The sequence below is a fragment of the Saccostrea echinata genome, unplaced genomic scaffold (assembly GCF_033153115.1).
Source record: "Saccostrea echinata isolate AGI-Se365-2 ecotype Australia unplaced genomic scaffold, CSIRO_AGI_Sech_v1 ptg000028l, whole genome shotgun sequence".
Taxonomy (NCBI): Eukaryota; Metazoa; Mollusca; class Bivalvia; order Ostreida; family Ostreidae; genus Saccostrea; species Saccostrea echinata.
Genome location: NW_026889777.1, coordinates 4,072,501 through 4,086,896, shown reverse-complemented (window position 1 = coordinate 4,086,896; position 14,396 = coordinate 4,072,501). Strand labels below are relative to the sequence as shown.

The 14,396-nt window shown below is 33.6% G+C and overlaps 2 protein-coding genes across 2 annotated transcripts; both read right to left on the bottom strand.

Annotated features, from left to right (window-relative positions):
- Nucleotides 1-330: 330 nt before the first annotated feature.
- Nucleotides 331-1,188, bottom strand: LOC133193921 (uncharacterized). The gene has a single exon (XM_061329834.1). It carries the CDS (start codon nt 1,186-1,188, stop codon nt 331-333), a length of 858 nt encoding a protein of 285 aa, XP_061185818.1.
- Nucleotides 1,189-10,080: 8,892 nt separating this feature from the next.
- Nucleotides 10,081-12,111, bottom strand: LOC133193920 (uncharacterized). The gene is made up of 2 exons (XM_061329833.1): nt 10,946-12,111; nt 10,081-10,402 (listed from the first exon to the last, which is right to left on the bottom strand). The coding sequence occupies exons 1-2, from the start codon at nt 12,109-12,111 to the stop codon at nt 10,081-10,083; spliced, it is 1,488 nt and encodes a 495-aa protein (XP_061185817.1).
- Between the last annotated feature and the right edge of the window lie 2,285 nt (nt 12,112-14,396).

Genomic DNA, 14,396 nt, shown 5'->3' with positions numbered 1-14,396 from the left:
TTAGGTAAGTGAATTGCAGTATACATGTACGTCCAGATATTATGGTACACCTCTGAATCGAAATCATCAGCCGAGAAAAGAGTATTTTCATCTGTATCAATCGAACAATTTGGGTCATAGGGAAACTTCAAGATGTATGACTTTATGGTGGAACTTTCTAACAAGCATGATAAGCCTTTACCATACAATCCATACAGCCTGGAAAACAAATTCTTTTGCGTTGTACCAAATATTTTAGCAAGATACATGTTATTTTCTGGAATGAAGAAGTTAGGACAGTAACCTTTATACACCCATTTTAGGATTAATTTAAAACACACCCAGAAACCCTCAAGAATGTTTTGTGGACAGACTAGACAAGGTGTCGCTCTGAATTGCCCAAAACACGGCTGTCTTCATATGATAAGAACACAATAAATTGTCTTCATCTGGAGTGTTATTGATGACCTCGTTAAGGAAAATTTTCAGCAAACCATAAATCAAGAACTGGTAGTGATTCATCGAGTATACAAGTTTTTGTTCGGCCAAAGAGAATGAAATTCTCCATTCGCTGTCCTCATGATTTCCCATTTTATTTCCTATTGCAACAAAGTGACAACCCCTTTTGAATATATCAGTTACAATGTGATATGAAGGCCAAATTTGACACCGCTCTATCCATGAAGATGCAACTGGAGGCCAGAAGTCACTTACAAAACCATGAGCAATGTCATATTCTACCTGTCCGCAAGTACTACTTACACAAGGTCCGTGTATTTTAGATTCAATTCCAGCAGCTGAACATTTCGTCTGTCTGTGGACAGAACTTGATATATAGAATTTGTCATTCATTCTAAAACAGCTTCTAAGGACAGTTTCATCAGTTGTTGGTGTTAACAATTGAAGTAAAGCAAATCCAGGTGGAATTTCAGAACAATCAGCAAAAATATGTGATAATTTGATTGATTGATACTGCACTTGAGATAAATCCCAGATCACTCGATGTTGCTTGGACCAGGCCATGATGTCCCTATCGGATCCCTCCAATCTGAAACCTTCTCTGTAACTCCCACTATCGATACAAACATAAGTCTGGTTCATTTCGGTTAGATCATAAAATTTCTCAACAATGTCCATCATATCTCGCCTCACAGCGACAATAGATGAAGACTCGGTACTACACAGGCCCACAAACACAGATTCTGACATATGTTGTGTTTTCGTCCTACTGTTGAACGATAAGAACTCGCTTTAGAAACGTTGTTTCTTTTTAAAAATACGGAATATTACAATAATTGTTTGATTTAATATGGTAGAAAGTAAGATATTCTTTGATATAAAAACTGCTACTTACATGGGTACATGTTCTTGCAAACTGGCTTCCATCTTGATCATAGGTCTCATATTTCCCTATGGAAAATACTACTTCTATTTATAGCGATAGGGTATTGTCTTTCTGGATCAATTGGCAGGAAATATTTTGTAGTATTCAATTACAATGCGATAATATGGCTTTTTCACTCGCAATATTTATGTATGACATAAAACAACATAAAAAGACATTCAAATCTTTAGGGAGAGAAGACCCCCCAAATTTAAAATAATCAAAAAATGAAAACAACCATTGTGTTAAAGTTCAGTCTTCTGTTTTAAAGTACGTTGATGTGTATCCTATACTGAGTGTGTCCAGGAACTTTTTATATTAGGATTGTTTATTACGGAGCCTTTTATCAAGAAAAAATTTACGTTTTTGTATCGTAATATTTAATAGCAATATGATTATATATTTGCTTGTCAAGAAAATTATTAGCAATGAAGAATTCATATTCCATTCTGCACAGAGACACGCGCAAACTCCATTCATTCAAAAAATTGTGTGTGTCTGCTGTTTAGACAGCCATTATATCAAAGAAAAGGTGTAAAATATGTGAAATAAGTAATGTGGAGAAAAGTAATTTTTTTTTAAATAGAAATTCAAACAATAAGAATACCAATAAATACTGTGGTGGAAAGATGCACTGAATCGTTAGAAACAGAATGACGATTGAAAACAATTTTCTACCAGATAGATCTTTGTAAAATTGATTTTTATTAATTAAAAGCAGGGGGAGATAATTCTTCAACAAAGGTCAAGGTAATAAATTAGGACACATTCAACTCTTCTAAATGGGAATAATGTCTAATGAAAAAGATAAAGAAAGCGAACAATGAAATATACTGAGTATTCACCCCCTACGTTACTTACATGTATGTGTTCAATTTCATTGAATCCGATGCTATTAGGTATGGAGTAACTTAAACTGATCTTTTAAAAAAAATCAGTGTCAAATAAACTGATGATATTATGTACACATAACACTGAAAAAGTTTTGCTCAAATACTGTAGATTGGCAAATAATCACGATGGTTTTAATTTCACTTTGTTCGCGATTCATCATTTTTCCGAGAAATTAAACCAATAGTGAATGCTATCATTAGTTTTTAAAAACGTTTAAATGCTAATATGAAATTTAAATTAATTTCTTGCAGCGTGAAATTAAAACCATCGCGATTGGTACTTTTTGAGAAATCATGAAATTTTAACACCGTGGAATTAAAACGACTTACAGTATGTGAGGTTTTTTTTCCTTGTTTTTCTCTTTGTTTAAACATGTATTGTATTCAAATGAGTGAATTAGAACTAAGCTTTTCAATTTTGGCATTTTAATTTGACGTCTTCATTATTTGAAGAAAGAATATTTTTGTGAGATATAACTCATATATAAAGCTTTGAAAAATGGCAGGACACCAGACTTTCTGAAATTTTTCATAGAGTTTAATAATCAATTTAAGTCCCAAAAATATGTGTTCTAAAATTAGAATATTCTTAGTTTACATTTGTTGAGAGGACTACCAAAATTAAAAGGGATCAAAACATGAGTAAAACAGGCATGTAGCAACAGTTTAAAAAGGGCGGCAACCTCCTAAAAAAAGATCTGACAAGCAAAAAAAAAAAAAAAAAAAAAAAAAAAACCTCCTGTCAATATCCTAGAATTTATCAGTGCTCGACCTTGCAGCAACAAGAAGTTGGGGGAACCATAATCTAAAGGTAAATTTACTATAGCAAAATACTATATTCAGAAAAAGTCGGGGCCTGTCCCCCCCCCCTCCCCCGCGTTCTACGAGCCTCTAAAAAATAAGGAGTCGGTGGGCCATAAAATGACTATTTTAATGTATAAAAGAAGAGAGGTAAGCAGATATGACTGACACCTCAGAAATGTGGAAACGGGTAAATTTTATGAATTAAAGTGTTATTTTAAGTGTTCTATTATCATTTTTATAAAACAAAACAACTACAACTAAACTTAATGATAAACGTGATGACTTCACTTTCAATTTTCCATCGTCAACTTCCCTTCTTTATGTAGCATTATACCATATGCATTATCACTTGCATATGAGGTTTATGTTTCCCAGTTGAATTGCTAAAACGAGACAGGTTATACGCAAGAGCATGAATTGTTAAAAAGAGACAGGTTATTGACAAATAAGTGATGAGTAAAGGATATCAAGAATCTCGTTTAAAGTCAACATTTCGCACAGAAAAAGGCTCGGCTTTGGCTTAATTATGCCCACAATTTTGATGCTTCAAGAAGTTATGAAACATGCTTAAATGACAATTGAATATATGAATTTGAAAAATAATGAAAGAATTTGGCATAAAGAGAAATATGACCTCATGAATTTGTTACAATTCTAAGTTTTAAATAGAAAAAACCTAAAAATGACATTTAAGGGGTTATTTTCGTTAAGAAAATAGTCTCCACAGCCGTCGCCCACTTCAATTTTTGGATAGTTATGTTCTGCATAAATCTAAGAAATCACATTTCTTAAAATCATTATGGACAATGCCTGTGGTCTATATTATCTGAAAAAAAAATTCCACTGAAAATTTATGTCCTCTGCAATTTTTTTTAAAGAAAATATGGGAAAATGCACAAGTTTATAACGTCATAATTGGCACTTAGAAGGTCATATAAGAAAAACAATTTGTATGATCTTACTGCATGGAATATGAAAAATTCAGAAAGCACGTGTTTTAATTTCTTAAAACAATTTCATATTTTTAAAAAAAAGTACTGGGCCAGATATGTATTTAATCCGTACCTTCTTCCTTAATGGTAGATACATGACCTTGTTTGCAACTGCAGTCCATCGTTAATATGTTTAAACACTCAATCATTTATGCAAGTGTAAAGATATTCCGTATTCTTAGTTTTCTGAAAAGGCCTTAAAAGTATGAACTTTTGCATTCAGTTTCCTTATTCTTGTGGCATGTTGAATTTTGTTACATGGATCAGCTAAGAGAGCTTGTTGATATGCATACAAAGCAGCCTGTTGGTTTTCTGAGTTTTGTTGACAGATGCCAAGAATCTGCCAAGAAATGTCTCTGTAATCTTCATCAATAAACATCCTCGAGCTTTGGATGACTAAAATCTGTAAGTCGTTTAAAGCTACTTGTGAACTCACTATGCCCAATTTCTTGTAGCACAAGAACTCTAACATGTGTAAGAGAACAAAAGCTGTGTGACGGTACATATTGTCGTTTTGTACATATTGTCGTCGGCGACAATAAGTACCTACCCTCACGGCACATATTGTCGTCCATCGGTAGATATTGTCACTGACGACAATATGTACCGAGACGAGCCTTATTTTCAGCCTGCATAATGGACGACAAAATGTACAGTCAAGCACCAGCACATATTATCGTCGGCGACAATATGTACAGTCAAGGTCGGCATATATTGTCGTCGATATATTGTTTTGACGAATATTTTGAGAAAGGAAAGAGAGATTGACAAACACGCACACAAGCACGGTGGGAGACAGACAGCATTACTCCCAATACTGTAGGGAGAAAACTTTTTGGTCAGAAAATTGTGTCCAGGATTGATCCGAAAATCTAGGAAAAAAATATTTCATTTGTAAGATTTTGTCAACCTCGGGGGCCCCCACCAGGGCTTTGCCCTAGACCCACTGGGGGCTTCAATGCAGCCCCCAGACCCCTTGCCTTCTAATGCCCCCCCCCCGTTACGAAACTCCTGGATCCGTCACTGCAGTAACACATCTTTACATACAAATTTCATTTTCTATTTTGGCTTGTCAAAAAAAATATTCTGAACCGCACCTCCCCCCCTCCGTTCTGAAAATTTCTGGATCCACCACTGAGAAACAGCAGTAAGCCAGTGATTAGTGATGTTTGTATGGAAACATCCTCAGGTAGCACAGATTCAAGTTTCTTCAAATCAAACCGGGCCTAGGGTGGGGCCACAATGAGCGATCAAATTTCTACATAAGAATATATGGAAAAATTCTTTAAAAATCATCTCATCAAAAATAGCAAAGCAATGATTAGTCATATTTATATGGAGCATTGCCGTGCATTGTCTTGCGACATGTTCTGATGGACGACAAAATGCGCATTAAGGGTAGGTACACATTGTCGCCGACGACAATATAAACAGGACAACAAAATATACCGTCACAATTACGCTGCACGAAATGGCATACAAGACACGTCTGTGTGATTCACACACCAATTACATTCACAAAACTACCAAAAAACAACAAAAGAAAACTTTAAGCAATAATATCTGTGGGGCGTCAATATGTACAGTGAGGGTGAGGTACATAATGTCGCCAGCGACAATATGTACATATGTAATTTTTCAGCCGGCGACAATATGTACCGATGGACGACAATATGTGCCGTGAGGGTAGGTACATATTGTCGCCGACGACAATATGTACAAAACGATAATATGAACCGTCACAAGCTGGTATATCTAAATAAAAAGTAAAAGACCGAATGGTAGAACTTTCTAACAAACATGATATACCCTTCGCATACAATATAATAAATCTTGAAAAAAGCCTCTTTTGTACTCTATAAAACCAGGTACAAAAAAACATGTTGTTTTCTGGAATGAAGAAGTTAGGACAGCAACCTTCATTCACCCATTTTAGAATGAGTTTAAAACACACCCAAAAACCATCCAGAAAATTTTGTGGGCACAAATAAGGAATTGCATCGTTTTGAATTGTCCAAAACACGGCTGTCTTCACGATATAGGAACACAATAATTCGTTTCCGTCTGGAGTGTTATTGATTACCTCTCTTACAAAAAGTTTTAACCCATATTTTAAGAATTGATAGTGATTCTTCGAATGTACAAGTTTTGGTTCTGCAAGAGAGAAAGAAATTCTCCATTCGTCGTTCCCATGAATTCCTAGTTTGTGTCCTATTGCTACAAAGTGACAACCACCTTCGATTATATTATTTACGATGTGAGATCCAGGCCAAAATTGAGACCTCTGTATCCATTCTATCTGTTCTTCAAGTCCCCTGATACAAGGTCCATGTATTTTAAAAGCATCTCCATATCCTGAACAAAGAATCTCTCTATGGACGGAACTTGATATGCAGAGTTTATCATCCATTGTGATACAGGCGTTAAGGACAGTTTCATCAGATGTTGGTTTTGGTAACTGAAGAAAAGCAAATCCAGGTGAACTTTCAGAACAGTCGGCAAGAATCTGTGTTAATTTGGATGAATTGAGATACTGAGCTTGAAACAAGTCCCAGATTACTTGATGATGTTTAGACCAGAGCATCAGGTCCAAATCCGATCCCTTCATTCTGAAACCTTCTCTGTAACTTCCACTCATCATCCCAACAATAGCTTTCATTTCGAGTTTTGTTATAAGAATTTCAAGAAAGTCTATGAGATCTCGTCTCATAGAAACCATAGATGATGCCCCCACTTTACTACAAAAGCACACGTACACAGATTTTGATAGAAGTCGTGTTTCTCTATTTCTGTTGAAAAATGATTTAAAAATTGAAAGGGAACTACTTAAAAATAAATTAAATGATTGAATAGTTAGATAATTAGTCGGACAGTTATTATTTGATATAAATATAGTTGTTCAACTTACGTGGGTACAAGTTTTTGCAATCTGGGCTCCATCGTATTTGTGATATTGTCTGTTGTGATATTACATGTATATGGAGAAATTTCCATTTCGATATAAAGTAAAATGATATTTTTCTCTTGAACAGTTTGGCGGGGAAACAAGATCTTATGTACATTTTTGATTCTTCTTTGTAGTATTTTCAATGTAATAACGTTTTGGTCCATAACTTTATTAGAAATCAATATTTCTTTTCATAGTCCTTTACACACTATTCATTTAAAAACGCATACTGTTTACAAAGTTTTTCTCTCGATTGCTTTTTAAAGGGGCCTGGACACAGTTGCATTGTAAACAATTTTAAATGTCTATTTTTATTCAAAAAATAACTTCCGTTTAATGATTTTGAAACTTTTTATGCATTTGTCAATTTTATTTTCACTCGGAAATTTTAACTAGAATGTATATACAATATGATGTTATAATTGAAAAATATATTATGGTAAGTTGAATTTTTAAAGAAATTTCAATTTGTCGATCATTATTTTTGAATTCACCAATAACACTTATTTCAATCTTCAAATAGATATTGTTAACAAACAAATTCAGTGTAGACCACCACGGCAAGCTCCACCACTACAAAATACTCCATAACCACCACGTAATACCCCCAAAATACAGAATCATCACAGAATACTCGACAAAAACAGAATACTTAACCACCACAGAATCCACCATCACCACAGATTGCGATCTATGTTAAGGCTGTTCGAAGACTAATATTTATAAACATACTATTTAATTTAGAGGTAGATTTTGATTTTCATTTGTTAACTATGCATACTTGTACAGCCAATTTGCCAAAGGAGTTTTATCAAGTTTTATATTATAGAGCATTTTTGTGATGTCAGATGTCACATGACTTGGTTGTACACTTGACGGACACTTATATTTTCCCCTAAATTTTGCACAAAAATCGCATCGACACAAGGGCATAACAAATTATTGTGAAGCTTTATTACATAGGTCATTTGATCGTATTCCAGTGTATATATAACGTGGTGGGGGCAAGTCTGAATTTTACATGTAAAGTAAATATTTTATGAGAACTTCAACTTAACCATACATATGAGGGCATTTTCCACTCTTCATCGCAATTCATACAAAATGGGCTATGTTACATACAATCCCCCAGCAATATTCAGTTACAGGACATACTTCTCTTTTAGATTCACACAGAATATCTTCAATTTATCCAAATGAATCACTTGTGCCAGTCTTATATATGCAAAATGTATGAATTCTTGCTCTGTCTACGGAAGGGTAACGGCCGGGGTGCGTTTCACATTCAACTTCTTTGTTATTGTTTGAATGCACTGCCTTTCAGACAATAGAAAGGAATACCAATATTATATTGCAAAAATCCACTAAATAACAGGACACTGAAGTTTATAACAATAATCTAGACACCTGAATTCAAATGAAGGTAAAAATATTTCTATACGTTATATGAAGTAAATGTTTAAGTTATGACACTTTCCTGTCATGTTAGCTCAAGTTTACAGTGAAATGACGTCATCTGCTATATGACGTCATATCTAGGTACTTCAGGTGCCACTAGAACCACAGAATACCACCACTACCCAATACTCCATCAATACAGAATCCATTACCACGGAATACCCCAACACTACATATACGGCTGGTGTAAAATTTTGTACTGCCGACTCCCGATTCTCTTCAATTATGATTGTTTTTCGTTGATATTCTTCACAATGCTTAACAGATTCAGTTCAAACTTTTTAGGCACATTAACGTTGTTGAACTCAATTCACATAAAAAGAAAAATATCAAAAATGTTACGAATGGTGGCATTTATGAACTAAATTTAGCAGTTCCTTGAATCAGTTTGCGTTTTTGGTTTCTTCATGTATATATTAGTACCGCTTTTGGACAGATGACATTATCATTCGTAAGATTATAATGTAGTTATTATGCTGGAACTAACTTTAATGTAGCAGATATGCTCAGGAAGTTGGTGTGAAATGAAGAAAATTAATTTTAAAAAACGTAATCCGGAAAAATAGGGAGTGGGAAATCAAGGTATTGACTTATGACTTATTTTGGATTACGTGATATTTTTTTAAATAATTCCTTTAAGCTTTCATCTATTTTGAGCCAACCAAAGCCAGGATGCAATCAGCTTAATGACCTTCCATTTAATGTCCTAACCAAATCTTTCAACATATTTAAGCAAAGTCAAACTTGTAAGAGTTTTAAAGCACATATCAAGTTTCTAATTATTCTGTTGTTTTATTTTTTTAAATTCAAAAATAGGAAATTGCCTTTCACTTTTTATTCAGAATGTGGTGATTAATCATTTTTACGTATTAAATTAATGTGTGTCTCGTCAGTTAAACAAATTGAAATGTTGTTGTTTCTTAAACAATACAATGTCATGCTTTCTTTTCTGTTTTTAAGTATGGGAATATACGTTGCTGCTGTTGCAGAAAAAAAAAATACATTACCGCGGGTTTTGTAATTTTTTTCTGCAATAGCTGCAACCATTAATTCTCGAACTAACAAACAAAGTTATTCTATGTTTATATTTATGTCTGTATAATTAGAAAAATATGTAGTTTTAAGTACGTTGGATATTGTATTGTTGATACTTCATTGTAGGTATCCTTGATTGATATGCATAATACATAAGAAATTTATACAGGTAGTTTGAAAAACCGGTTCTAACCGGTGTTAACTGGTTGATAAAAGAAGTGGTTTTCATACGAAAAATATTCAGTGGATGTAAATATATATATTTTTGAATTTTTATTAATCAAAGATACATCTAATAATTCTATTAAACAATCTTATATGTAATTGTCCGCAAAACATGAAAATACACAAAGCATGTTAATAGTGTACATAAGAAAAACATTTGCAATTTTTCCATTGAGTGGAATGATGCATCCAACAATTCCAGTATTTTGAAATCATCTGAAGATATATATCATAGAATTTAAGAGAAAAAAATCAATCTTTTATGCCAAGTGTAAAAATATCCCAAATTCTTAGTTTTCTGGAAAGATCAACAGAGTATGCCCTATTATATCCAATTTCCGAACTTTTCATTTTGGTAAAGACTTATTGACTCGCGGCTATTGCAATCAATATCCTTACTAGTGTGGCAGTTTGAATGCTGTTACATGGATCTACTGTAAGAGACTGTAGATACGCATACAAAGCAGCTTGATAGTTCTCTGAGATTTGCTGACAGATTCCAAGAATCTGCCATGAGATGTCTCTACTCTCTTCATGTATCATTTGCCCTTGGTGGACTAGTACATGTAGGTCTTCCAAAGCTTTTTGAGAACTCAGAATGTCAGTGTGTCTGTAGCACAGGAACTCCAACATGTGGAACAGTACAAGAGATGGGATACGTAAATACAGCTGTTTGTTTTGTACACTGTAAAATTGTTCAATTCTTAATTCATTTATATATGGAATGTTAACGTAATAACGAAAGTCCGTAATTGCCAACTTTCTAATTTTTTTAGCCCATGAAAGCCCCCTTGTGGCCTCAGTATGCATCTTTGTATCTATATAAGTATTATGCATTGGATAAGAAGGTGTGAATACTTTCAATTTGACCTTTACCATCTTTAAAATAGATGAAGCTTTGCTATATCTACATGTCTTGTAATAATGCATTACAATATAGACAATGTCAAATAAAGATCCGAACTTTGCTGCAAATTTGAGCATGTGAAGAAACGTTTCGTCAACAAAGTACATTAATTTATTGCCTCTTCTATCTAAATTAGACATTGAAACATCATTATACAGGCTGTGTAGTATAAAAGTGGTGTCTTGAAGAAAAGACACTAGTATTCTTTGTAACAAGACAACTTGAAACTGGTTCAAGGGTAAACACATGAGCTGTTCTATTGAGTGTAGAGCTTTTAAACAGTAGGAAAGATTAGGTAAGTGAATTGCAGTATACATGTACGTCCAGATATTATCGTACACCTCTAAATCGAAATCTTCAGCCGAGAAAAGAGTATTTTCATCTGTATCAATCGAACAATTTGGATCATAGGGAAACTTCACGATGTATGACTTTATGGTGGAACTTTTTAACAAGCATGATAAGCCTTCACCATACAATCCATACAGCCTGGAAAACAAATTCTTTTGCGTTGTACCAAAAATTTTAGCAAGATACATGTTATTTTCTGGAATGAAGAAGTTAGGACAGTAACCCTTATACACCCATTTTAGGATTAGTTTAAAACACACCCAGAAACCCTCAAGAATGTTTTGTGGACACAAACTAGTCAAGGTGTCGCTCTGAATTGCCCAAAACACGGCTGTCTTCATATGATAAGAACACAACAAATTGTCTTCATCTGGGGTGTTATTGATGACCTCCTTAAGGAAAATTTTCAGCAAACCATAAATCAAGAAATGGTAGTGATTCATCGAATATACAAGTTTTTGTTCGGCCAAAGAGAATGAAATTCTCCACTCGCTGTCCTCATGATTTCCCATTTTATTTCCTATTGCAACAAAGTGACAACCACCTTCTATAATTTCATTTACAATGTGATATGAAGGCCAAATTTGACACCGCTCTATCCATGAAGATGCAGGTGGAGGCCAAATATCGCTTACAAAACCATGAGCAGCGTCATATTCTACCTGTCCGCAATGACCACTTACACATGGTCCGTGTATTTTAGATTCAATTCCAACTGCTGAACATTTCGTCTGTCTGTGGACAGAACTTGATATATAGAGTTTGCCATTCATTCTAAAACAGCTTCTACGGACAGTTTCATCAGTTGTTGGTGTTAACAATTGAAGTAAAGCAAATCCAGGTGAACTTTCAGAACAGTCAGCAAAAATATGTGTTGATTTAATTGATTGGCAGTACTGCGCTTGAGATAAATCCCAGATCACACTCTGTTGCTTGGACCAGGCTATGATGTCCCTATCCGATCCCTCCAATCTGAAACCTTCTCTGTAACTACCACTATCTATACAAACATAAATCTCGTTCATTTCGGTTTGATCATAAAACTTCTCAGCAATGTCCATCATATCTCGCCTTATAGCGACAATGGATGAAGACCCAACTGTTCTACACAGACCCACAAACACAGATTCTGACATATGCTGTGCTGTCGTTCTACTGTTGAACGATAAGAACTCTCTTTAGAAACGTTATTTCTTTTAAAAATAAGGAATAGTGCAATAATTGTATGATTAAATAAGATAGAAAGTCAGATCCTCTTTGATATGAAAACTGTTACTTACATGGGTACATGTTCTTGCGAACTGGGTTCCATCTTGTTCATTTGGCTCACATTTCCCTGTGGAAAATACAATTTCTATTTATAGTAATAGGACATTGTCTCTCTGGGTCAATTAAATATTGAGAGTGAAATAGGCATATAATCGCATTTTAATTGAATACTTCAATGCAAAATATTTCCTACAGGGAAATATTTTGCTTTGAAGTATTCAATTCAAATGAGATAGTATGCCTTTAATTTTCACTCGCAATATGTATGCATGACATAAACAACAATTAAAAGACGTCCAAAGATTTACATTGGATTACATAAGAAGGATATTATACAAATCTTTAAAGAAAGAAGAACCCCAAAATTAAAAATACCCCCCCCCCAAATGAAAACAATTATTGTGTTAAAGTTCAGACTATTGTTTTAAAGTACGTTGATGTATATCCTATACTGAGAGTGTACAGGAACTTTTCATATTAGAATTGTTTAAAAAATTACATTTTTTGTGTCATAGCAATTTGATTATATATTGCTAGTCAAGAAAATTATTAGCAATGAAGAATCCATACCCCATTCTGTAAACCTATAGGGTTTAGCATAGACATTTTATTTGAACATTTTAAACTTGGAATATATTCATAACATAATAATTTTAGTAATTAATAGTGAACTTAATAGTGGCAGACTGACAGTAAATTAAATAAAAGTTTATTAAACAAGGATGTACATTATAAGTGTACCACATGCAGTGACTTTATAATTGGAAAAGAGACTTTAATTCCATGAACTATAATTATCTTGTTAGAAAAAACTGGATTTTGATGTTGATACTATAATTTTGTTAATCATTTTGTAATGAAATTGATCAGAATAGAACAATCAAGTCCATCGATACTAAGTAATAAAATTCCAACGGAAATGCAAAGTTACTATTAAGATTCTTGACCAAGAGAAACAAAATTGGGAATTAACTTTGAAGTAGAAGAGCTTAAGTAAAAGAACTTAGGGATAGAACTCCTGCGGTGCAGAAATGTGGACAGAGTCCATAAATAATAGTAATGTAGGGAGGGTGGTGCCATGTTGGGGTTCATTGGTCAACGGACAGACCTACGGACCAATCGTAGGTGGCAAAGCAATGGTAAGACAGCCAATAATAAAGTCCATGACCATGAAAACGCTCTGGGCACAAAATACCCCGTTTTGTCGGAAAACAAGTCTCTCTTTTGGAATACTCTTTGGACTACACTTTAGACTCTAATTTTTCGGACCTTACATTAATTATTACTTTTGAGTTTTAGTTCTACGCTCTTCTTAAATATTTAGGGCGGATCTTAAAAACTTTAGCTAAAACAAGTGTATTGGTCTATTCTGATGAGATTTCAGTAACTATATTTAAAATCTATACGATCACGGTGGATTAATAAACTTTAAAAAAAAAAAAAAAAAAAAAACAACTTACAAACTTTGTTATTGGCTGACAATTCTGCACTGAGTCATCGCGTAAAGTCCATTCATTCAAACAAATGTGTGTGCCTGCTGTGTGCCTGTTGCTTACATATGTGCATGCAGCCTTTATATCAAAGAAAAGGTATAAAATATTGAAATAACATTAATAACATACCCGCAAAACAGAAAAGTATTTGGGGGTATCACCGGTATTCTCTGCCCTAGCTGGTGCTAGTGACACTCGAAAATAATTTATTTAGAATATATTGTTTTTCTAATGATAAATAATGCCCTGATCACACGGAGAGATAATAAAATCGAATTAACGTGAGTTACTGCTGAATTAAATATTAAATGCGCATTCGTGTGAACAGAGCATAAAATTCATATGTACTTTAGTAAATTAAAAAAATATATATTTAATACAGTGTAGTATATAAAAGATACGATAAGTAAAAGAAATTGTAAACACTGAACATACATATATATTACAATTATACCGCTAGCAATAATGTTAAAAGGTGTGATGAAAAACCATCCAAGTTACCGGGTTCTCGATCGGAAAAGGTAGCGAGAAACATATTGATAAAAATCACCCGATTTTAATTTTCTAGTTTATATTTTCAAGATATATATATATATATATATATATATATATATATATATATATATATATATATATATATATATATATATATATATATA